Source organism: Numenius arquata, chromosome 4, assembly GCF_964106895.1.
Source record: "Numenius arquata chromosome 4, bNumArq3.hap1.1, whole genome shotgun sequence".
NCBI lineage: Eukaryota > Metazoa > Chordata > Aves > Charadriiformes > Scolopacidae > Numenius > Numenius arquata.
Window position 1 is genome coordinate 19,908,879 of NC_133579.1, and position 25,703 is coordinate 19,934,581.

General features: G+C 43.4%; 1 protein-coding gene across 2 annotated transcripts in view; it reads right to left on the bottom strand.

Annotated features, from left to right (window-relative positions):
* Window positions 1-2,776: 2,776 nt before the first annotated feature.
* GREB1L (GREB1 like retinoic acid receptor coactivator) overlaps window positions 2,777-25,703 on the bottom strand; it is a 64,092-nt gene continuing 41,165 nt past the window's right edge. For both annotated transcript variants that reach the window (XM_074146341.1, XM_074146340.1), the window contains exons 18-32: window positions 25,166-25,505; window positions 20,495-20,610; window positions 19,871-20,115; window positions 17,490-18,052; window positions 16,888-16,990; window positions 13,113-13,268; window positions 12,795-12,934; window positions 10,986-11,147; window positions 10,453-10,657; window positions 9,562-9,727; window positions 8,170-8,397; window positions 6,648-6,789; window positions 5,315-5,515; window positions 3,964-4,102; window positions 2,777-2,959 (exon numbers count right to left, since the gene is read on the bottom strand). In XM_074146341.1, coding sequence (XP_074002442.1) covers window positions 2,796-2,959; window positions 3,964-4,102; window positions 5,315-5,515; window positions 6,648-6,789; window positions 8,170-8,397; window positions 9,562-9,727; window positions 10,453-10,657; window positions 10,986-11,147; window positions 12,795-12,934; window positions 13,113-13,268; window positions 16,888-16,990; window positions 17,490-18,052; window positions 19,871-20,115; window positions 20,495-20,610; window positions 25,166-25,505 — 3,070 coding nt within the window. In that variant the 3' untranslated portion in view covers window positions 2,777-2,795. The remainder of the gene's footprint in view (window positions 2,960-3,963; window positions 4,103-5,314; window positions 5,516-6,647; window positions 6,790-8,169; window positions 8,398-9,561; window positions 9,728-10,452; window positions 10,658-10,985; window positions 11,148-12,794; window positions 12,935-13,112; window positions 13,269-16,887; window positions 16,991-17,489; window positions 18,053-19,870; window positions 20,116-20,494; window positions 20,611-25,165; window positions 25,506-25,703) is intronic.

Sequence of the window (25,703 nt, forward strand, 5' to 3'; positions counted from 1 at the left end):
TGCTCTCCCCAATCACAAGGGCCCAGTTCCAAAGCTCTCTCATACTGGCAACACCCCACATTAACTCCATAAAATCGATCAGTGGGACTCCCGTTAGCAGTACGAGGTGGGTTCCTCAGGGGCAAGGGCTGTTGTGTGTGAAAAGAGAGAGAAGGGGGGGTGTCCCGTGCAAAGTGCCAGTGAGGAGAGAGCAGACCGAAATGGTAACTTAATATATTCAAATTTAATGAAAGCACATTATAAACATACCAGAGCCACAACTTCAGACAGTTTCAGTTCATAAACAATAACATGAGGTAGACTGACTAGTGAAGCTAAATTCACCAAGTTTTTGGTTAAGAAAACTTTACACTAGGAAAGCAACGTTTTTAACCCTCTTCCAAAAGTCACAAAAAAAAAAAAAAAAGCAATTACATAAGTTAAGCAAAAAGCATCTGCATATGATTCTTTAAATCTTAGTTTACATTCAAATTTAACCTGTGAATAGGCAAGAACAGCTACAGGTAAAATGTAACGCTGACCAGTTGGATACATTCATCAGAACGGCCTGGGCAGTGAGGCTTAAAACCAAAAACGGAAAGGGCAATAACTGAGATGTCAAGTACCGGTCTCCTTCCCGGGGCCGGGGGGACGGGACACGGGCCTGTACCCCTGACCCTGGCGTGGGCTGAGCGCGCTCCGGCCCCAGCGTGACCCAGACGCCTCCAGAGCGTTCAGAAAATGGGTTTGCTCTTGTTTGGCAAAGGCAGGGAAGTAACCGCTGGCTTCCTGCCTGCCGTCTCGACCTTCAGGACAATTCCGTCCCGCTTCCCCCAGAGGGCTAACGCCTCGGAGCAGTCTCAGCACCTGGGATTTTAAAAACTTAGTGCAAACGTCAAATACACAAACAAAAAGGAAACCGTTTTTTTGGACACGTAACACCCAAAACTTGTACACCACACGCTAAGACTCGGGGTTGGCCTCAAGCCCTTCTGGCAGAACCAGAACTACTGGAATACATTCAGGCGTGTATCAAAAGCTTCAAGAGGCATCTTTTATATCCCTACTTCTTCTTCCAAGTGTTAAAATAGATAAGGCAGGTTGTATCTGAAGGAAAATAAAAAATACATTTACAGAAATGGGTTGTTCATCTGAGATTCGCTAAATTTACAGCATCAGAGTTAAGCTACGTTAACGCAGACAAATGCCAACCATTTTCCTTTAGCCTCCGCTGAATATATTATGTCTTTTCATCTGTAAACATCTCTTTTCACAAGATAAAAAAAAAACTTGCTCAATTAACACTATGCATCAAAAAAAAAAAAAAAAAAAAAAAGATGCAGCTTTGGCAGGTCCTTCTCCAATGAGTTGAGGGTCAAGTATAAAGATGTGTTAATTCCATTGCTTTTTTGGGGAGTAAACTGATATTCCTGAATCGCTTTTAAGAATCTTTTTAATAAAGGGGTGACGATGTGCGGGAAGATGATTATTTTTGTGCCTGGGAGCCTCGGGGGGGTGACCCGCGGTGACGGCAGGAGCAGCCCCGAGGAGCGCTACCCTTTCACCCTGACAGCCCAAACCTGCTGCACCGAGTTCGTCCCGGAGCAGCTTAACAAGGATCAGTAACAGGCTTGTACGGAGAACAACGCGCGGCTGCCGCTACCACCGGTATTTACAGAGGTGAATCACAAAGTAGAAGGTGGACAGCGTTGGGCGACACGTTCGATGATCTTTGCTGCTGGACGGTCTCTCCTGAGCAGTCCCAGCTCCCTGGGACTTCCCCCTGGAGCCACTGGAAAATTCCTCCTGTTTCTCTCCGCTCCAGCTCGGGCGGCACTGCCCTCCTCCTGCATGTTTTTTGGGATGTCACCTCACAGACGGGCATGACATGACAGACAGAACCTCAGCTCCGCAGCCAACCGGAGTTGAGCGGAAAGGACACGGAGAGCAAGTTGCATACGGCCCACCACAAAGGCATGGGAGGGACAGCAGGACTCGTTTCCGTACGGACAGGAGGACGGACCACAGGTTTTCAGAACTCTTGAGGAGAGTGAGAAACCGAAGGTGATTCGCTGGCAACTTACTCTGGCCTCTAAGTGAGGAGAGAGCATCCGCCAGAAGCCTTTGGCTTTGTCCCTGGAGTGGAGGAGGTGGTGCCTGACGGGAGAGCCGGGGCGCGCTGTGCCTGCCGCCCCTCTGCCGGTTTGTTCAGGTTTAAGTAGTAAACTTGGAACACCTGTGGAAATTTTGCCAAAGACGGTTTCAACACATACACAGCTACAAATTTTAAACTAACACTGCACAGAGAACGAGACTATTCCTTTTTAATACAAGTATCTACGTTATATTGTCATTTCAAACCCCTGAGTATTCCTGTACCAGAGTACAGAGCTGAAGAGACACGGTGGGCTCTCCTCCACGGATCTTCAATGAATTCCACGTGCCGGGTTGCATTTCATGTAACACGTTCGAGCGAGCAGCTGCCGAGAGCAGCCTCTTCCCCTAGCTCAGCTGAACAGAAAAAGGATTCTTCTTCTAATTGCGTCCTCTTCCTAGATCCTACAGCTTGGTTGGCTGCGCGATTACTGTCGGCGGTGGTGACTGATGGGAAAACAACTGGAATCCAGGATCCTTTAAATCATAACCGATGCGGTAATTTTATCCTTAGGAAAAAAGCCTACTTCCGAATTGTGGGGAATCCTTTAGAGCAGTCTAGATAAATATTGGTTGCACTTTGCTCCACAGTGATTGTACTTTTTTTTAAAAAAAAAAAAGTTCTTTTTTTTCTTTCTTTGTTAGCGATGTCTTAGCGAAGCTTATATATGGCGTCCAGTAAGAAAATAGAGTGGTTTGTCATCACTGCTGTTAGCAGTTTGAAACTCATCCCGAAGTCGGAATTGCCACTCATCCTCCAACTCCAACCGGACTATGGTCTGCCGTAACGAGCTTCTGTCTTGACATATGACACACAGGGTGGCACCTTCAATTGAAAAGCAAGTTAGATTCTTGGGGTACAATAACAACTCTATTTCCTCCAGTCATTGTCCTAAGATATTTTAAAGAAATCTCTGCTGGTAGGGGTATTAGGAGGGTCTATCAACAACGGGCCAAGCCCGGGCTCCGATCAGTCCCGTGAGCCCTGGGACAGGAACACACGTGTCCGTTTGCGGGACGGCAGGGACAGGGTGCCCTGGGGTCTGCTCTGTATCGCACAACGTCGCTGCCTGACGGGTGTTAGTATCGTCAGCCGTAGCAGAGAGAACGTTAAGTTGAATCCAAGATCCTTAAATCACTACTGATAATTATGCCGAAAGAATAAAGCCTACTTTTTTCTCCCCCCACCACCCTCGCTGAGCGCGAGAGGGAAGTGGCTCAGCTGGGCCACCACAAAGAGCTCTGTAACGCTCTTTAGCATTCCTGAATACCGATGGCAATTTGCTATTTGTTAGTATTAAGATAAAATGATAAAGAAAGACTTCCACAAGGTTTATAAAGCTCTGGTGAGGGGGTAGAGCCCATCATCCTCCGGTTAAGAGCTGCCCCCATCTACAGTACAGAATATTTATCGCCACTGCAGACAAATTCCCAGAGCAGAATTTCTCGTCTTCATCAGTAACACCTGTGCTCTGAACTCTGAAGTTGCTGACTGCACGATTCGCTGACTGATTTCCATGTATCCTTGTTTTTCTGCACCTATTTCCTTTTGATGTCACTTTAAAATAATTTAATGAATGGAAATGGAATTTAGTGAATGAAATGGAATGAATGACCCTTAGCAAAAGGTCGATTACTTGTACCTTTTACCAACAGGAACACAGCTTTTATACACTCCCAAAAGAAACACTCCATCTATTTCTGTTGAAAACAATGGCAGCACTAACTGTACAAATAATGGAGCTGGTTATTCCTCCACTATTCCCTTTCCCTCCGTGCTGTTACTTGGCAGGAGAGCAGCCGGGATGCCCAGCAGAGCAAGGAGATTACCTTTCAGAAACCTGAACTGCTTGAGAAGGTCTGCAGCAACGAAGGAGTCGCAGAGATAGAGCAGGAGTCCGCTGAAGAACACCCCTTCACAGTTGACGTTGACTGAGTGTGGGCGGGAGCTAATATAGCATATGGCCACCTGAAACAAGGGGAAAAGAAAGGAAGCGCTTCCGTCTCAGAAAATGCTGAAGTAAGACTTTAAGTGGAATGGAAAATAACTTTGTGATAACTGGTGAGTCAGCTGGTGCTGGGAAAAATAAAATCCAGCAGGAAAGCAGTATCGAGACTTCCCCAAGGAAACAACAACAGGACAAACTTCTAGATCCAGATTTGGCCACCAAGCCTGTAATCTGTTATTTCAGGGCTCCCTGTAATTCAATTTCATTTTCTGCTTCTCTATGAATTACCTGCTTATAACAACTGTTAAGATTATTCAGGTTGCTCTAATCAGGATACATCTGTCTAACACAGTAAGCAATTCCATCAGTACTGAAACTGCTGAAGCTTGAGCTCCTGTGCACTGGAGCATGTCTTTTCTTGCTGACCACAAGCATCACCTAAGAGGTTCCCAGCACCAGAGCTCCCCTGTGTTTCAGTGCTGTGAGGGCTGTTCTGTATCAAAGGGTTTCTTCCCTATCTTGCCACGGAACTCAGAAGAATGTCAGAACAAAACCCTTGTTAGACTTTCACCCTGCTTCAGACCCAGTTCAAAGTGACCAATAAGTTCAAAAATTCTGATCTCCCTACCTACAGACACCTAAGACATACTTGCAAAAACCTGTTTTCCCTAGAAACCGAGGTTCACAAAAAGACAAGCATCTAAAATGAGAGCTTCATTACAAAAGATGAGCTTTGTCCACCAGTGACGGAAGCCACCAGACAAGGGTCGTGTCAGAAACTCTCTCATCCAAAGCAAGTTTGTCGCAAGGACAAATCAAACCCAGATAATAAAACCCTGTGTGATAGAACAGTGATCTAAAAAAATGTGTGGGTAGTTTTTGTACAGACTATGCAGCACACCAAGTTCTGTCAAGAATGGCATCACACTTGAGTTTTTGCTTCAGATGAAATATTATTTCAGACAGACACCCAATTCCTTTGCAAATCACATCAGCCCATCAGAGACCTCTGGTCTCCACCCCCACCAGCCAACTAGGAGGCTTTCCCACCAGCTCTTCCAGTGGGGTTGGTCCTTTACCTCCAACTGCAGAGTCTCACTGTTTGAGACCAGTCTTCCAACACTCCCCTTGATGCTGAGGGCTCATAAAAGAAGGGGCTTTCAACACAAGAAAGATACGGAAGTAAAGATTTGCATTTACTCGTCCCCATTATCCCTGCAAATATTTTGTACCTCGAGCCCGATGTTCAGGTAGCAGTCAATGGCCAACACCGGGTTCTTGAAGTTATGAATGGCCTTCGGGAAGAGTTTGTACGTCGCGTGTTGAAGGAATTTCTCCAGGAGGAACTGGGACGGGGCTGCCAACAAAGTATGCTCACTGTCAGGGGCGCAGACGTACTGAAGAGGCATTATTGGTGCCAGGCTGTCCGAAACCTGCAATGAAACCAAGGGGAGTCCCTTTTAACCCACCTACTCGGTGTATCTGATCTGCAGGAGTTCCTCTAGCTGGGGAAGGGATCACCACGAGAGGGCAGAAAGAGAGAGAAAGCTGGGGGAAAGAATCAAAAATCCCCACTCAATTTTGACAAAGCACCACAGCACAGAAATAAATGAATTAATTGTTCTGCGGTTGCTAAGTACTTCTGTGGATATCTGCTTGCCTAAAGAAGGGACATAAAACAGGGAGTTCAAATAGTCACAACGCCCTTCATCCTGCCTTCGTCCTGGACAGTGTAGGAAATGACATCCTCCTTGTGTGGAGTCATCCACAGAAAATGCTTTCTGCGGAGTTTTCTCATAGGCCAGTCCATCTCTACAGACTCCACTGCAACCACAATAAAGGGAAAATTCAGCAAATAACCTCCCAAAATACTCAAATCCAGGGTTTAGTCAGTTAAATCTGAAATATGGAGGTGACTTTTTTAAAAGAGGGGTGGTACGGGATGCGTTTAAAACCACACACAACACAAACTGTTAAGATTCCTAGATTAAAACCAACCCTTTGAAAGATACCTCCCTTTAAAGCTGGCACAGGCCTGACATACTCTATATAAAATATTTGGTATCCCCACACCATTTTTATAAATACTTGGATTTCCTGGGTGGATTTCCGAAGGTTCCAATTCTCAGTGTCTTTCCTCAAGTCTCTTTTTGTCGGCAAGTGCAAGGGCTGAAAGTCATCACAGACCAGTGAACGCTGGAAATCAGTGGCTGTGCTAAAATTTTTAAAACCGGGCCCTGGAACAACTCTCCTGCTTTTGATCAGAGCGCGCGTCTGCAAATTCTTCCTACGTCAAGAGACACCACCGCATAGCTAGACCAAACTCTTTCCAATCCCAGTCCATCTTCTACTAGATTAGGAGGATTATTGTTAGCCATTTATAATTAGCAAAATATTTCTTATTTTCTATTTCCGATGTGGCAGCCCTACCACGGAGTAGGCCATGGATGTCAGATGTCAAATAAGCATGAAATAAATCTAAAAGGCTAGAGAATTCATTATTTCTAGGGAAAATAGGTCCCGATTTTACCCTTTACATATGATGGAGCATACCTCCACACTCACCATGATTTTTGGCTTAACAACAAAGTCCTTTTGTCCTCCAACCTGAATATGTTTCTTCATGACACTGAAGTTGTTGAAGCGGCAGATGAGCAGGCCGCTGCTGTTCGTCCGCAGATTAAAATCTACATCTTCGCAGAAATACCTGGACATCAAACACAAGATCATGAAACCAGCTGTGTGGCTGCTGCTGAAATGCCCTGGAACGGGTTCAGCAGGGGGTTTTGGAGACCACCTGATAGGGTGCCTGTGTAGCTCTGGACTCCCTCCTTCAATGTGCCCCCGCTGCAGGAAAGCAACTTCTGGTCATCTTAAGACCAAAAAAGTCTTCACCTCTCAGTGCATCTGTATGGTCCTGCCCCATCCCAGGTCTGGCGAGCCCTCTCATCCTCATCATGTCTTGGCATCAATCATTTCCTCCCCACCATTTCCTTTCCTTTGTTCTTTTCAGTTCTTTTTTTATACACATTTCAGAACTGAGAGAAGCTCTGCAGTGACCAACCTCCATTTCTGAACAAGCCAGTTCTATATGGCATGTTTTTTGATAAACTGGAATCAGGGGACAAATGCGGCTTTGACAAATATCTGGCTAAGGGGAGACAAAGCAGCTGAGAAGTAATGTTTATCCTGCACTATTTACGATGTAACTGCTCACTTCTGTTGGCTGATTCCAACCTCATGATTCAACCAGCCAGAGAACATGAAATCAAGAGCTCTGGCAGCCACACCAGACCCCAGCTTGCACTGACAGGCTACAATTCCTTACTCAAATATACAGGATCCCTGAAAACAGCAGTAGGAGACCAGGGTGAGATGCCCCAGGGCCAGTCTGTGGCTAGCAGAAACAGGGTTTATTGTAAACTCACTTGGCCAGGGAATTGGATATTGCTGCAGTCTGTGACAAAAACTAGGGTTAAAAGCCCCAGTGTTTTATTGCAAATGCTTTAGGATGGAGTTAGGTAAAGAGGAGGGGAAAAAAAGGAAGGAAACAGCAGAAAGTTATTTATGCATCTGTTTTTAATGCAAAGCCAAGTGGCAATAGGGAGGACAGCTGACTCTGAAGGAAATACAAGGAATCCCTCCTCATAGCATCTGACATAGCAATGGCTCAGCCGTTACCTACAGTTCTTAGTCATGCAAGAGGCTCCTGCCTCTTACAGAGGCGCTCTGGAAGCTCCACACCGTTTCTGTGACTGATGTAACCTCAATTTTTGGTCTCATGGTTACTTATCTCTCCTGAAGTTTCTTCTTCCCCCCTGCCTTTTCAGTCCTCTGTAGCCCTCTCTTGCTCTTGCCTTGCGGTCTGTCTCTCCCACTTCTTTTGGCTGATGGTAAGTTTATTTTGATGCCTTATTCATTCAGATGCAACATACATCACTGTGTTGTATTTTTGTGACTGTGTGTGACTAATGACCTTAGACAGAAACTTTCTGTTTATCTCAACAGCATTTAGAAAAATGGTGACAAAATTCTTATCATGACAGCATAGTATTTTACCATACACACACATATATATGTATCCTACCTGTTTAGATCATATTGCACATTCTGGGTCAGGTCTATGTTGAGCAGTATAAAATCATGCACGTGGCACCTGGAGAACGGAGCCTTTGCTTTCCTGGCATTCAGCTTGCTGTTCCATTTCTGAACACCCAGTATTGCATAATGAACAATTTTGGGGGTGGCTTCAATGTGTTGGAGGACACTCTTCAGGGACACGTTCTTGCTGGAACCTCCAGGCTCCAGAGACTGGCTGCAAAACGTGAGCATGCACAACATACAGACATAGCTTATTATTTTCATATAAAATACACTGCATATATATACATATACATGTATACAAAGGACCAAGAAATTCCATTAACAATTGAGAGTGTTTACTCTAGGTGCTGTAAAAACATACACATGTTGTTGAGGGTGGTGAGGCACTGGAACAAGTTGCCCAGGGAAGTTGTGCATGCCCCATCCCTGGAAGTGTTCAAGGCCAGGCTGGATGGGGCTTTGAGCAACCTGCTCTAGTGGAGGTGTCCCTGCCCATGGCAGGGGGGTTGGAACTCGATGATCTTTAAGGTCCTTTCCAACTCTAACCATTCTATGATTCTATGATTCTACATAAACACAGACTTTTTAAACAATAGCCAACTAATCTTATCCCATCAATTTATAAGAAAAAAAGCCTTTCAGCAGCATAAGGTCTTACACAGCAATTTAGAAAGGGAAAAGGAATGACCTTATGCACCAAGGAAGGCTATTCTGGAATAGCTGTTTTCTGGAAGGCTATTTTCTCCATAATGGACAGCATAAGCGCTGAGAAGGGCCAGAGTTTAATGCCATCTAAAAAGCTGAATTCCCAAAATAAACTGTTTTCATTGAGAAACATAAATTGAATCAAAAAAAAAATCAGGGAAGTAACATACTGAGAAATCACTCAGTCACTAAAAGCAAGAGTCTTTAGGCAAAGAACAAGCACAAGCAGAGGTTTGTTGATGGTACTGACTGTGGATGTAAGGGCAGAGCCAGGTGGAAGTGTTTGACAGTAGGAGGTTGGATGGTGGTGTTCAACAGGACAAATCTACAGCCTTCCTACTGCTCTGAGTGAAAGAGCTGATTTTTTGCATTTTAGACAATATATCTAATGTCTAAGTGTACAGTTCCTGGGCCATCTCAATAATAATTGGGTGAATAATGACCTCTATGAGGCCCTTTGTACAGGCAGCCTGGTGTTATTACACCAAAGCCAAAAGTTGCTTTTGCTTAGCAATATTTTGAGTATGTTACCAGCAGCTCCCGTTGCCCAACTCTTCCAGTCGCCTGGTCTTTCATACCCTGTCAGACGATAGAGCTGAGCCTAAGTCACAAGTGTGCTGCTGTCTGTGCTGAATCAGCGCAAGGAGCCCTGTGCTGGGTGGTCACTTACCTTGACTGTTCGTGGACACTGTGCATGTTCCACAGGACGCAGGAGTCATCCATGACCACGATGAATGGCCACACACACTGGCGCTTGACTCCCAGTTCCTCCAAGCGGTTTCGTTCCAGTTCTAGGTTGTGGTAGGAAAGTTCCTTAATAAGAAACCTGGCAGCACCTGAGAAATTACCATAAAGAAGACATACGGAGATCTCTCTTAGACTTTATCACTCTCTCCTCCCAGAGAAAGGTTACGTGAACATCTGCAGTCATTACCCTTTATGAATTCAGTGCTCATAACATCTTAGTTTAAAAAGAAATCATTATGTCCCTTTTTCAGTGTGAGTAAATCTAAAAGGCAGATACCAAGAAGACTGGACCTTTTAAGAGACTCTGCAGAACATGATTTTGTGGGAACTCTGCAGAACTCTGATTTTGTGGGAATCAATAAAGTAACTTGAACCAAGAAGGGGCTGAGATTCTAAAACTGAAGCCACTTAAAACTTCTTGCAGGAAATACTCAGCACTGATGAAAATGAAGTCCAAAGTTCAAGCCTCCAGTGCTCAGCTCAGTTAATATTTAGCTTCAGCTAACTAAAAAAGTTGCAATCAAAAAATCATCTGTAAAATGTCTAGAATGAACATTCTCGCAACAGGGCTGAGTAACATTGAGGGAATATGGCCTACAAAACATCAGATTTTAAATTGAGAAGGCAGTGATCGATACAAACACATATTCCATGTCCCAAACAGCAGTTCTTATACACCACTGCATTTTGCACAGATATTGCTGCTATTATCACAGCATGAATGTGAGGAGCTGTTGCAATGTTTCCTTCAACTTGACCCACATTGTCCAACATGGATTTTGGTATCTTCACAGCAATTGATGGTGTTTCTTACCAACGCCAGCATTGTTGAACATGCCTGGTAGGACAAGCATGATGTGGTTGGGCCAGTATTTACGGTAGAGCGGCATTTCATACTCCTTGACTACAAGGAGGTGAAGGTGGCTGATGCCTTCCATGGCATGGTAGAGATTCAAGAGGCCATGTTCATGACGCCCACTTGATGGAGTGAAGATAGGACTCTTGACTGCATTCAGATTCTGCTGGAACAGGAGATATTTTGACAACATTAAGTAAAAAGCAGGTTATTTCTGATACGGATTTTTATTTATTTATTGTTTATACTGGATTTTAAGATTATTGATCATTGCAACACATATGAACTGGAAACCAGGAATGCAGAAACGGATGATTGTCCTCAAAAACTCCAGTTCTAAGGGCAGTCAGGCAAGAACTATGCAAAGGACCTCAAAACAAAAAGAAAACAGACCCTCCACCTCAGCCAACTACCATTAATTTGCAAAGGTATGTCAGGTTGACTGCATTCAGCACATATAGCCAGCAGATGGGTAAGAGCAGCACACGCACCTTGTCAGAAACGAGTGGGAGACGCATGCTTTCTAGATGTTTTCCCTGCTTGCTGAAGACAAAATGGTTCTCTTTGGACTTGGGGATTATAAAATGCAGTTGAATCTCTTCTCCTAGCATCGAGGATGAAAACGTGAATGCATGAAGAGTGGAGTCAGATATCTGTATACAACAAAAAAGGTAGAAGAAAGATTTGCAAGCAAGTAACACATAAGGAGTATAAGGCAACCTGCTCTTACAGGCACAATACTGGAAGCCATCAGAGAAGAACATCCAAAGTGCTCTTTCAGTAACTTAAGATAACTGCATTATATTCTCGTTTTCCTCTACCATAAGCCACATTACTTAGGCATGTAACTGGCCTTGGTATTAAAACAATAAGCTTTCTGTACCAGTAATGATCTTTGGCCAAACTGGACTCTTCTGAAGTCCGTTTGAGCTGGAATTTTTTTATCAATATTTACAAGGAGAAGCGAGTAATATATATACTAGGAAACAAACTGTCCAAGTAAATTTTTCTGACAGGTTGAAAGAGCAGTGTACGGTATTTTTCCTGTGGCAATACTCTTCTAAGCAGCTGGGTAACAAAGGCAGACCAGGCCCTTAACAAGACCATGAAGAACTTGGGTGAGCTTAGGTTTGCACAGCGCTTCACTGAACCGTGTAAGTATATACAAAGTGCTGTGTGTACGGTAAGATTTCATCCTACAGAAGCATCTGTCTTGCTACAAGGTCGAATCATTTACTCTCAGCAGTCATCTTTCTATAATCTTTACTAATGAATTGAAATAATTAGCCTAAGTAAAGATGAAAAATGAAACCTTTATTTAGGTTCTGTGAAAGCATTGAAGAATCTCTCTCCCTTCCTAATGCCTGCATCCAATGACTCCCCTTTGGATGTGTAATTTCTCCACGTTCAACTATCATAATTCTATATACATAACTTGCACATAAAAGTAGATATCTACATTTATTACTAGTCATTATGTTCGACCACATGCACAAAGATAAGTGGAGGGAACAACAGATGTCCTTTGGGAGGATTTACTTGTGTCAACATACTTAATGAAGCATGAACATTGTGTCAGCATACTTAATGACCTGCTGGTGCTGCTCCGAGGTAACTGACGTTGTACATTGCCAGGTCAGTGTGTCTATGCTGTGTTAGGTTAACAGCAAACCATTGGAAAAGATTAGCAAGCAAGGAAAGAACGATTTGAGACAAGAAACCTCCAGGTAAACTATTGGTGGTGGTGAAGAAATAATGTCTGAGCGATTAACCAGGAATAATCTTACGTGGCAGCATCTCCTGAGAGCATAACTGTTTGTTTTAGAGATCAAAATTTTTTTAACTAAACAGTTAAAAATGATCATTTTTGTCGAGTGACTCACAAGCTACTGCTGAGAAGCACGCACAGTTACATTCAAAGGGAGGAAGAAGTAGGCCTTCCAGTCTCCCATCACAGGCGTGGATGGCTGGCATTTAGGTAAGACAAGCGCCTCTCAGTTTTACAGTCCTCTCCCCTGCAAACCCTCTGGGGAGGCTGAATAACGCTTTGGCCTGAGACAGCGAGTCCCAATATCCACCCTTTGTCAGAGGCAGCTGGAGAGGAGAACTGCTCATGCAGAACACAGCAGACACAGCTGATGCTCCAAGGTCTGTAGCTCAGTATGTCCCCTGAGATCGGAAGAATTAAACAATTCCATCTCAGGGAAGGCAAAAGCATGAGTCCTGAGACCAGAGCAGCATGCCTGGAGAGACCACAATGAAATCAAGGATGCAGTTTACCTTTGGACCTTGACACCAACCTGTGTGGCAGGATTAATGTCCATATACTGATGGCACTGCTCACAGTGATGGAACGTATTGTAAGCTGCGTATTTAGTCAACATCATGGACACAGTCTCCCTTTTCTTAGGTTCCTCTGATTTTGTTTCTTTGCTTGTTTCTGTGCACAAAGAAAACAGAAATTTTACAAATACTATAATCCCAGTAACAACTGTAAACGCAAATTGTTCTGTTTCATTTGATTTTGGAGATTAAAGGCTCTTGTGAACTCATGTGTTCGATCAAACCAATAAAACCTTATTCTTTGTAGGAAAGGAGTCCTAAGAAACTCTACTTACCTTGTTTCACTCTTGACAGTTGTTCAGTGTATACGGGACTTATAGTTCTGTACTTGGGGTCATGTACATTCATGTCAAAAGCCATTTTGCTGAAGATCTCAATGTCCGGCCAGTGGTCATTGCTAGACTGAGTAATTTCAGTGTTTTCTGTATGGTCTGCAACAACACACGTCAGGTAAGCAGTATCAGACATCCACTGAATGGTGTTTACATGATATCTGCTAGTTTACAATTGCACAGGAACTCACACAGGGGGGCACACACACACAGAGACATCTCTGAACATCATAAATATTACCAAAATTGAAATTATAATCCACACGGCTATTTCAAAGAAATGGCAATTCCTTGAAAACTGCATGCAGGCAAAGAAGACTCAGAGGTATCTTTCTGCTCTGCTTCTCATCGAGCTACTGAGGTATTCACTCTGGTTTAAGCATAAAATGCTCAAACGAATGGTCCTATCTGTGCAGAAGATACAGGTGCAGTCTCGAGTCTCTCTGTGGTGGAATGAGGAGCATTGGGTAAACAAGAAGCAAAAGGCAGAAGGATGTAAGCAAGGAGAAAGAAGCTGCATAACTTTATGAACTATTAGCTGGTGGTACACAATAAAAGGCAGTAAAAGACACATTCCTGTTAGAGAACGGGATGTGGCCAGAAAGGATCAATTAACTTCTTTGCTTTGATCCAACAGAGATAAGTCCAAAGTAGAAAATCGAGTGTAAGTAACAGGAACATTAGAAAGCACTGGCCAAAGAAAACAACCTTGGGCTGCAGCTTGAACATGAGTCAATCATGAACATGAGTTTGAAATGAGATGGAAGAATACACAGAAGTAGGCGTGTAATTGAGATTACTGATTTTAGAAAAGCAAATTCAGATGAAACGAAGGTTGGGTCTACAGACCCTAATCCTGACTGACCCAACAGGATGTGAGCCAGCAGCTGCTTAGAGGTCATTATCCTCACTGGCACCGTGTTACGCTCAAATGAACATACGCCGCTGGTCAGGTGAGGTGTATTAGTGTGTCCATACAGACAAATCCTGAGGAAGCTCGCTCTCTGAGCCAGCCTGGCCTGAGAAAACCAGGAAGAACTTGCCTATGAATGAGGCTTGGACTTCTTGGAATCGCAGTCGCCAACCAACCAGTAACCAGCACACCAAGCAAAACAAAAACACTGGGAGGAAGAGGATTGAGAGGGATTACATCAAAAAGGACACTAAGAGTGAACAAAGTCCATGAGGAATGGTAAAAGCTCATCAGTGAACGAAGTTTTGTCTTAAATGTCAACAAGTGTGAGATAAAATAAGCTTTACCAAATGTCAATCTGAGGTAGACCTCAGAAAAATGCATGAAAACAAATAACAATTTTCTTTGCTATAGCACCTCAACTATATAAATTAAAATAATTTTTTTTGATTCTCTTTTTACTTTGACAATTACATTTTCAAGGGAATAAAAGGTTTACTATAAGCCAAGTTGTAAACAAAACTCTAAAAGCTTGATACACACTCAAACCAGAGAGAAAGAATAATCCCTGCGCCAGTTTTCTGAACGAACAGGTGTGTGAAATACGGCAGGAGCCTGATTTCAGTGCAATCGTAGGCACATATTATCATCATTTAAGAGGAGAATCTACGGAGCTCTGGGTCTATTTACCTTGGTGATATTCAAAATTTGGAGCGGGTGAATGAAATAATTAAAGATGTTGAAGTAAATGAAAAATGTAATAAAATGCAACATGGGTTGACCGAAGAAATCCTGTGTTACTTTCATTATACAGCTATGATATATCTATTTCCCTGAACACAGGAAATGCAATGCATCTTATCCTTCTGAATTTAAGGATTTGATATGATACTATATGACAAATTATTAATACAGCTGAAGAAAATGGAGACAGTAAATGGTCTGTAAATTGAACAAATTGATTAAACAGAAGATGGCAGCATGTAACATCATAAGCATTAAGGCAGATGGAGATTACCAGTGAAGTTAAAAGATCAGTAGAGGGGCACACTGTTTAGTATTTTCACTAATAATACCAACTCAAAAAAAATGGCTTAAGTTTGCTGGTGGCACACTCTAAGAGTCATTGTCAATATGGAGAAGGAATCGAAGATCTTCTGAGAAAGAATTCAATGCCCTCGAAAACTGTAACAACAGAAACTGGGTGATATTTAACAGAAAAAAAATAAGAGTCATATGAACAATCAAGGACTAATAACAAGCATTTTTGCAGCAGGTTGGGAGCACCTCAGTTGAAAACGACTGAGTTGCAGAAGCATCCACAAGTACAAGCCATGTATCAGTGCCAGTGAAATGGGAGAATGGAAAAGACCAGAGTAATCATAGGTTTCATCAATCATGAGGCTTTCGGTAGGGACAAGGGAATACATGAGCTGTTGTACACTGGGTTGGTTAAACATCCCACAGAATACCACATTCAGTTCTGGTCACCCATGTAGCAGATGGATAAATTGAAAATAGATGTGCAGGTAAGAGCTATTAAACCAATAAGGAGAATACAGAGCCTGTCATTTGTCAGAATCCTGTAACAAGACCCAGGCTACCAACTGAACGCTGAGAGGGGGTAAGGTTGCTGCCTGACTACGCCATAAAAGCAAACATCAAAGAAGAGAAAAAGTATTTTAATTTACATTTTAGTTTGGTCTCAAAGAGAATGTTTATAATTGGGACAGGAACATCTTTGAGTTGGAAAATAAAATCGTATTTTCAATCATCAGAACACTAGGGCTCTGGAAAAGCATTCCAATAGAAGTAGCGGGAGCAAGAACGCCACAACCAAAAACCCCAAACAAATCCAAACTGCCCCTCTGATGGAGTTCCATGCGTTCCTGGCAGGGGTGTGGCACGTTGCAGTGATCACAACAGGCCGGATGGCATAACACAGAACTTCTCTTACATTTTGATATTTCATCCTAAGTTTCTGGGGTACTTTAGTTCAAATAATGAGAGAATAATAGCCTCCAAAGTTCCAAATCAAAGGAAAATACCTTTTTTTTTAAATTTAATAGTACTTTCTGAGCAGAAATACAAATTAGTCTTTTCAAAGGTTTGACGACAACTACATTTTCAGCATGCTAGTCTAATGGTCATGAGATTTATGCATCATGGAGTTATCTTCACTATGAAACCACTGTTATGTAAAGAACATCCTGAAGAGGACTGATTTTTAAAAGGGTTTGTGTGAGTCAAGGCGAAGTCCTGCCACAGCAGTTAATGGATCTGTGAGATGGGACAAATGAGCGCAAATCCAAAGAGGGTCCCCCTCCCCTTTTTCCTTAGCCTAAGATCTGTAAACTGCAGACAGAAGACACTTACTGAAAATTGGTATCTAATTTATAATTAAAAATAAATAACAGCAATGTTTTGGCCAGAAATACAATGTTCTTAAATGTCTTGTCTGCTTAAAAGCAGCCAGTGCTTAAAAACCAGCAAGGAGAGATAACATGGGCAGATGTTGCCCATTTACAGTTTTGTGCTCACTTTCATTTTAGTGCTATCCAAATATATCAATCCAAAATACATTTAACAGTTCTCAGCTAAGCCCAATATAAAATTTACATTTTTATTAATCTATATTTAAATATATGCCGACAACTATAGTGAGCCTAGCTACACACTAATGGACAGGACAAGTGGTAAACGTAACTTATAGTCTTTCCGTGAGCCTAAAAATTTGTCACTGCTGAATAATACATAACAGAGGCTATTTATAATGCATATTAAGAACGACTACTAAATACTTACTGGCATTAATCTCTTCTTCATCGTACACATCTACTTCTAGCAACCGGATCAGCATGCGGAAGAGAATCCTTAGGAACTGCAAGTATGAGCCAGTCTTTCCCACCTGAGCCAGAGATGGAAAAAAGTCCAAATCCCAACTCAGACTAATACAGAGGAAGGATACGTTTCAAATAAATGCCTTTGGACTTACCCCTGTTATTTTGCCATTCTAGTTCTGTCCGAAACCATAACAAGATGCAGTATTCCCCATTATGCTGAATGGTATTAAAAAATTGATCTGTGAGCAAAATCTGGCTGATGCCCTGTATGACTTTTGTATTGCAGGGAGAATGGCAGTGATTAACTGCTTCTCTACTGATATGGTCATGGCAATTTTACACCCAGTGCCATCCACACATATTTCACTTGGGCCAAAACACAACACATATAACATCTCCCTTCCTCTCCTTACCACTTCCAGCATGGACTTAACCTTAAAATTTGACCTCGAAACACATGACTGCGTGCAACCTTGCAGGGGGCCTTTACAATACGATCTGCAGTCCTCATCATCAGTCCTCGCGTCCTGCTAAGAAGGCAAGAGGAAGGAACTGTTCTCTTACTTGCGGTGGTCCTGTCAAAAGCAGCCGCCTGGGGTGAAAACTCCTCAAGCCAGACGCCTCACCCTGATTGCTGAAGTCCGCATGGTGCTGTCGGGCTGTTGTCCACTGCCTGTAGTAGAGGGACTGCTCTTCACTGCTCATGTCCTTGTGAAGCAGCGGCCTCAGAGAGCTCAGCCAAGACACGTCAGCATGAGGCAGGAGGGAAGAGGAGGAAGGCAAATTCCCACTCTTCTGCGAGCTCAGGAGACAGTAGGCAGCTTTCGACAGGATGACGATGCGTGGCAGCGCCACACGCAGGGCCTTGCTGTCTTTGGCCGAGTGGGCAGGCCACCGAAACGTCTGGGAGACAGAAGACAGCGACGATAGTTTCAAAGTGGTGCTGCTCGCCATCTGGTTACCCAGGGAGTCGCATTCTTGTTTCAGGGTCTCTCCAGCTGTAAAACTGGGGTAAGTTCCCTCATCTACTGAGCTGTGCGCCACAGTCTGAAAGTTTAGCGATGACGCTTGCTTCTGAGACTTGTCTGCAGCGCTCGAGGAGCTCACTCCGTTGTCAGCCAGGGAACCTGGGGAAAGAAAGAACAGGCAATGAACAGATACTGGCCGATATAACAAAATCATGAACTCATTTGCTCTATGGGACAATCCTAAGGTACAAATACTTCTGTTCAATGAGTGTTGCTGTGGCTTAGATCAGTGTCTCACCCATTGTCCCGGTTTGAAGTAAAACCGAAACAATTTTCTGTTCTGTAATTTTACATGTTAGGTAGGCCTCCTCTAACTCTCTGAAATTAACGGCATATTGTGGAGAAAACTGCTCGTTCTCAGAATGATAAGACCAATATTTATGCTCCATGCCAAGGAACGGTATGCAGGGAGGCCCTTGCTTACACTTATTGCTCTAACAACCAAGGTCAGCCAATTTCGTTATTTGCCCCTTTAGAGGGTCGGAAACGGAAAAAATGTAGAGGGGTCACATCAGTGGGGAGGAGTGGACAGGACAGGTGACCCAAACCTGACCAACTGGGGTATTCCATCCCATCTGCCCCATGCTCAGTATAAAAGCTGAGGGATCAAAGGGTCAGCCCTTCTTCCTGTGATGGCCAACGCACGGAGAGGACTCTGTCTGTTCATCTGCCTTTGATCTCAATCCGTGTGTTCCTGACTCCAGAGCTGGAATCCAGTTCCCATCCGCTGCCGAGTCTAGTCTGGGACTTCCCCAGTGCCTGCCGGTGATGTGACTGTCATCCTGGGAGCTTGATACGGTTTTGTATATATTGTATCTATTTCATTATTTTCTTCTTTATTTTTATTTTAATATTAAATCTTCATTAAAGTAGTTTAGTTCATTCTAAACTTCTAAATCTCCTTATCTCTTTCTCTTTCTCTCTCCTCTTTTTGGGGGGGAAGGGGAGGGAAGGGCCATCTGTCAGTCTGGTTTTGGTAAATTTGGCCAAAACCATGACACCCATTGACATCCATCTGTCTCTCTTTCTGGAGAAGCAATAGCGCTTCTGCTAGGGTTCAGAGCCCAAACACAAGTGTCCCAATCTCTGTTAACTATCATTTCCCATCTGGGATTTGGAATTTGATGGTACAGCCTTCTGAAATTTAAGTCTAACACACCACTGTATACACAGATCAATTTGACCTTCTTTTCTATGGCATTCATAGATCAATTTGACCTTCTTTTCTATGGCATTCATTTCACTGCAACTTTAACGTGAACTGGGCTGTGCTCCCTCCTCCATACCAGTCAGGTTTAGTTGGTGTATGGGAAGATCTGGTGTATGGCAGATCTGGTGTATGGCAAAGGTTCAGTTCAGCTGTCTTAACACCTCAAACTCATAAGCAAATGAAGGGAAGGACCCAGAATTGCCTGAGGAATGCAAAAGGGAAGGCCTGGTGTGAGACGATGCTCCATTGATGCCTGAAGAGGCAGGACAAGACCCAGCCATTCTGTTGGTCTTGGCAAGGAGGCAAATATCCATCCTCACCCACAGCTACCCCTGCAGTTACAGAGCATTTTTCTATTCCTAAAATTTTATACTATCCATTTCTACTCTGATTTTTAAGATCTTTTCAGGACCCACTAGATAGAAGAAATTAGCAGTAACTGTGAAATGTAAGTTCAAAAATAAAATTCACAAGGGACCCTTAGCTATGGCATAACCATCCTCCCACTGCAACACCATCCCCTTTTAGCTGTACACAAGAAAATTGCTCGCTGTGGAAAGAATCTGCTACTAACATTTCACTGCATAGCTTGCAGCAGGGTACAACTAAGCGACCCACATTTGACTAAACATCTCAATGTCTGCATTCAAATTCCAGTGATGTAGGAAAGAAGACTTGTTTTTCAGAGCAACAGCAGAAAAACTGACCTGAGGTTCCAGTGACAGCGCTGCTATTACTCTGGGGTCGATCCAAGTCTATCAGCAGCTCATCAGAGTCATTCTCGCTACCATTAGCCTTCTCATGCTCCTTCTCACTAAGGTCAAGAGCTACAATAGGCCCTCGAATTGCCTCCTTCGAGACATAGCAGCATGCCAGGCCTACTTCTTGCTCTAATGCAGTCCGAGTTAAGTAGCTGGAGTCAATTAGTCGAAGGTCACAGTATTTCAACGACCTAGAAAACCCAACCCAAGAAAAAAAGAAAGTTTTGTTCTCTCTGACTTTGAAGAATACTCCCTATCTTTAATTGCTTATTAAATATTCCTGAACAGCTTTATTACCCAGTAAATATAAAACGATTTTACAATATTCAGCACATAAGTTATGCTCCTTGGTACTTTGCACAGCCATTCATTGACCCACACAGTACAGTAGCTTTACTTTTCACAAACCACTCTTTCCAAAATTTTAAACTGTTCCCAAATAAAGTCTAAAATACACTCCTTTTTTTTTAATGAAAAAAATAGCCAGATGGTATCAAACCACTTATCCACCCCCCCCAACTTATCTGAACATGTTAGGGAACGACCATATTGCAATATTAATAACAGCACCTGGGGAAAGTTTCTCCCAGAGGGTCCTTGCCAGTTAGAATAACAATGCAAGGCAGGCCTTCCAAATCCTGATAGGTGCGAGGGATCCAGTCGTCCTGCTCATTTCCCCTCCAAGCCTGTGAACGGAGAAACTTCCAGTCACATTTAAATGACACCTTCTAAACCTCCATCTGTTTTTGTTTTGTTTTGTTTTGTTTTTTTCACTTCCTGCTGTTTCTTTGTATACAGAGTTCGCTTACTCAACAGCCAACAGGAAGGAGACCTTAGGCATAGGCATGCTGCATTTTTTTCTGGTAGCGAAGTGTTAGCCAAGCATTAAATGCACATAAAAAGGATGCATAGCATGTGTTATTCACTGCTAGAAACACACACCTGGTGTGGTATTGGTATAGTCTATCTGAGAAAAATGTAGTTGATGCCTTCAATTTCAAGCTGGCACAGAAAAAAGTTCTTTGGTGTTAATGTAACGCTAAAGTAAGACCTTCAAGTGGAGTATGAAAATGATTCTATGATCCTCAAATAGGCTGGTAGTGTCAGTCCCATGTCCTTACACCCTTCAGGCCCCTTCATTCAGCGGAGCTTACTGAATCTAGCTGAGCTCATTTCTGTTCTCTGTGTTGGATGAAGCCTCCTAAAAACACTGCTCTATCTTGACCAACAATATCTTTCTTGCTGTGTTCCACAGTGCCCAGACATCCAGACGATACAGGCAGTATTTGATCAAGAAAGGCATGAGCACCCTATAGCAACTGTTAAAAGGAAGTAAACCTGAAAGACTCAGACTCTCACTTAGAAAGAAAACGAGCCATTCTATCTCTACAAACAGTGAAATTGTATTATAAAGCTGAAATGCAAAAATGGAGGTTCATATCCAGCCATTCCTGTCAATACATTATGGGTACTGCCAGGAAAACTGCCAACAAAGCCTCTTAGATGACTGACCAGTCAACATGGGATTAGCAGTGAAGCTCTTTCCATATAACCCAGAGACGTCACATTTCCACACTGATCAGACATTAAAGTCTCTCCAGACAGGGAAATTAAGTCCTAATGGTTACAGAATGATCAAGTTTTTGAGCTACAGCATGTCACCCTGCTGGAAAGTTTTTCCTTCTTTCTTATTAACAGTAGACAAAATCAGTTCTGGAGAAGACTCTTATTTACCTGAGGCACAGAATCTACTTGGCTGAGTCATGACAGCAAGCCCAACCACTCCAACTGCCCATTAGAAACCTCCCACTACAGCAGGTTGCTCAAAGCCCCATCCAACCTGGCCTTGAACACTTCCAGGGATGGGGCATCCACAGCTTCCCTCTGGGCAACCTGCTCCAGTGCCTCACCACACTCACAGGAAAGAATTTCTTCCCGGTATCTAATCTAAATCTCCCCTCTTTCAGTCTAAAACCATTACCCCTCGTCCTATCACTCCAGTTCCTGATAAAGAGTCCCTCCCCATCTCTCCTGTACGCCCCCCTCAGGTACTGGAGGGCCGCTGTAAGGTCTCCCTGGAACCTTCTCTTCTCCAGGCTGAACAACTCCAACTCTCAACCTGTCTTCATAGGAGAGGTGCTCCAGCCCTCTGATCATCTTCATGGCCCTCCTCTGGACTCGCTCCAAGAGGTCCATGTCCTTCTTATGTTGGGGACCCCAGAGCTGGATGCAGTACTCCAGGTGGGGTCTCACAAGAGCAGAGTAGTATAATATATATATATTACTCAGCACAGATGCGAAGACAAAAAGATGCAGCTGTCTTGATAGAGCAACAAGACTTACGCAAGCTTTGTGGAAAACATACCTTGCAAGAACAACTGTATCTTGAATTCCCTCTTGGTTCTTCTAGTCTCAACATGTACCCTTGACACGTTCTCTCTTTACCCTCCTCTTCCTCGGAATCAATGACTCAGTATGCCATCTGACCTTTTGAAAATTTCCACTGAAAAAAACCTATGATTATTTTTTTCTTAGCTCAGGAAGAGCACTATTTGGAATAATATTCCCCTTTTCTGCTATGGCTCTGTTCTCTTTCCCCAGTCCCAATTTCTTTCTCCTGCTGATTTCACCATCCTCTATATAACATGTATACAGAAAAAAAATATTTCTCCAACTACCTAACAACATCTACTGGCTCAATAAAGCAGCCACAGCAGCAGAGAGATATTTTCTGGCTCGGCAGGGTTAGTCCGGCTGTGTGTCACCCTGCCTCTTCAACAATGGAAGTTTCTGAGAAAATGCATGGGTAGAAAATTAAATAGGGGAATACAGATACAAAGCTGATTTTCTTTCTCCTAGCCTAAGCACTTAAAAAGAAGCCCAAGTGCCTGGGGCTCTGAGCTGTAAACTTGCAGACAGAAATGTATTTCTTGACCATCTTACCCTGGAGGGCCAGAGAGCTGCAAGACCTCTGGGCTCCTTACTTCTGAATGCCTCCCCAACAGTTTGATTCCAGTTACACTTAAAGGGTATGCCATGACAGCATGCCTGGTCAACAAAATAGTTATTTAAATTCTTTTCCATCCATTTCATTCTGTAGCTCTGTGTGTGCCATCCCCCTTGAAGCCTGGCTCCCCGATGTAGAGGACTGACCTGTCTGGCCAGTCAGAGGGCCAGTCTGACAGAGGGGAACAGTCTGGTTACCAGCACTGCAGAGACAGCTGCCCACCCTCCCTGCCCTGCTGTGGCACCACACACACTGCTAATGCCCTCTTAGGAAGAGTCTAAGTCTACGATCTACGAGCTGGGGTTGTTCAGCCTGGAGAAGAGAAGGCTCCGGGGAGACCTCATAGCAGCCTTCCAGTACCTGAAGGGAGCCTACAGGAGAGCCAGAGAGGGACTCTTTGTCAGGAAATGTAGTGACAGCATGAGGGGTAATGGTTTTAAATTGGAAGAGGGGAGATTTAGATTAGATACCAGAAAGAAATTCTTTATTGTGAGGGTGGTGAGACACTGGAACAGGTTGCCCAGGGAAGCTGTGGATGCCCCATCCCTGGAAGTGTTCAAGGCCAGGCTGGATGGGGCTTTGAGCAACCTGCTCTAGTGGGAGGTGTCCCTGCCCATGGCAGGGGGGTTGGAACTAGATGATCTTTAAGGTCCCTTCCAGCTCTAACCATTCTATGATTCTATGATATTGCTCTCCCTGGGTGCTCATAGTGGAAGCAGGCAGCAATCAGTTCCCCGCTCGCTCTAACCTTCCAGCTTCAGTACTCTGTCTAAAATCAGGAGAAAAGCCAAGCAGCACAGAAACTAAATCAAAATTGTCTGCAATAAACTAGACTCAATGGTAGCATGGCTGATGAATTTTATAATGGACATATGGTTACAACCATTTCAGATACCCCGTGTTATCCCAGGCACCAGACTAGCAGGTACAGCAGAGCAGCCTTGCAGCAGGGTCACAGGAGACCTTCATCATTCTGGAGTGCCTCTGGGATAACCCACCTAAAAAGACACTCTATAGGCTTATCTTTGGGCAACTGAATTTCTCTCCTCACTCCCTTCACATGCATGCTTCATAACTGAGTGGGTTGTTTCTAGTCACCTGCAAGGAAAGAAACAAGTCCAGAATCCTACATCTTTGTTTACTCCAAGAAAGCATCTTACGTTGTGGGGGAGAAGAATACGAATTATTTAGAAGTTTTTTCATTTTCTGCCTGATCAAATTCCCATATTCCAGATCAACGGCTACTTGGATATTCACCTTCAACACCTTCACCCTTAATCCTGATCTGCACTGAAGGCCTCACAGGCTGTTCTAGCAATGTGTAAGGGCTGCAACCCTTTATGGCAAAGGGCCATAAAGAAGCCCTCACAGGACTCACAGTTTAGAATGATTTAAGGTTGGAATTAAAGCCTAGCCAAAAAAAAACCAAAACAGCAGCACAGAGCTGCTACCTCACGTGTTTTTCTCCTCCATGATTTCTACTTTCCTCTCTTTCGAATCCTGCTGCAGACAAGGATTAAGCAGCAGAGGTGGTAGCTTCCTTAAAGGACATTTTATCTGCTTTTGGTTGAAGGCGAGCTCTTTAAGAAAGGCTCACAAAACTAATTCCTTTTCTCTGTAGTTTTGAATACACTGTATAACTCATAGTAGAAACAGAAAATAAATGTCTCTGAGACTTAGAGCAAGGAGTGAGGTTAATTGAGGAAGTGGGTTCGGCTAATTGAACCATGCTCTTATAAATCTTATAAATCCATGCAAAGGTTTAGCTTGGTGCATATATGCTGTGCAGAAGAGGCTTTCAGCATGCAGTGGTTTAAGGAAAGACATCTATGACAAACAGAATACTTTACCAGATATCAGAAGAGCAGAAGATGGATGGACAGAGCAGACAACAGATACACTAGACAGATAAGTTGGTGGAAAGAATTAGTTTGCCTAAGGAGGTCTGAGCTCTACTTTCTGAGGTTCACCTGACTCATGCTGTTATTTAACTTTAACAAGAGACACAACATACAATGTTTGACTTCATGGACCAGTAACAACTCAATTTTCTTCAAAGTTTCCAAATAATTTATGCTCATCAAAAGTACAGTAGACTTCCATGGAGACAGACACAGAACATGCACTCTTTTCCTATAGAATAATTAACCTATAAACATGTGGAAATGAATGCAAAAGGTGTATGACAGTCAGATGACAACGGGCATACAAAGAGATATTTAGTTTCTGCTAACCTTCAACCGTGTCACAAAGTGTTTTGCGACAGTAAGCTCTGAAGCAGGGTTCCCGAGGAGGATCTCAAAACGATACTGCAGACCTAACTTGTCTCTTACTTCTTGTAACCTCTCCTTGGCCAGCATGGCTAGCTGCACAGACGGCACCCTAATGACGAGCATGTGGCCACAGCCATTTTTATCCTTCCCTGGAGAAGTGATAAGGTCATCCATTATGCTGAGCGTTTCAGGTGTGCTGTGATCTCTTAGCGAGGCCGTGGTCGTAAGAGCCATCAGAGCTTGGGAATACTGCTGAATGAGAAGGTAGCAGCGAATCACCATGCTGTGCAGCCGGGGGTACCTTTGAGGAGATACAGTTCTATGTTAGCACATGCAAAATCACAGCAATGCCTGAAAATCAGCCAAAAAAACGGACCACATGGTAAAGAAGTGCCCATTTTTTTCTGTAGCCTTTGATTTTCATGGACAATAATTTTGCAAAACATCTAACTGTGTTTTAAGTAAATGAATATAACATGGTACAAACGCAGAAGATAGA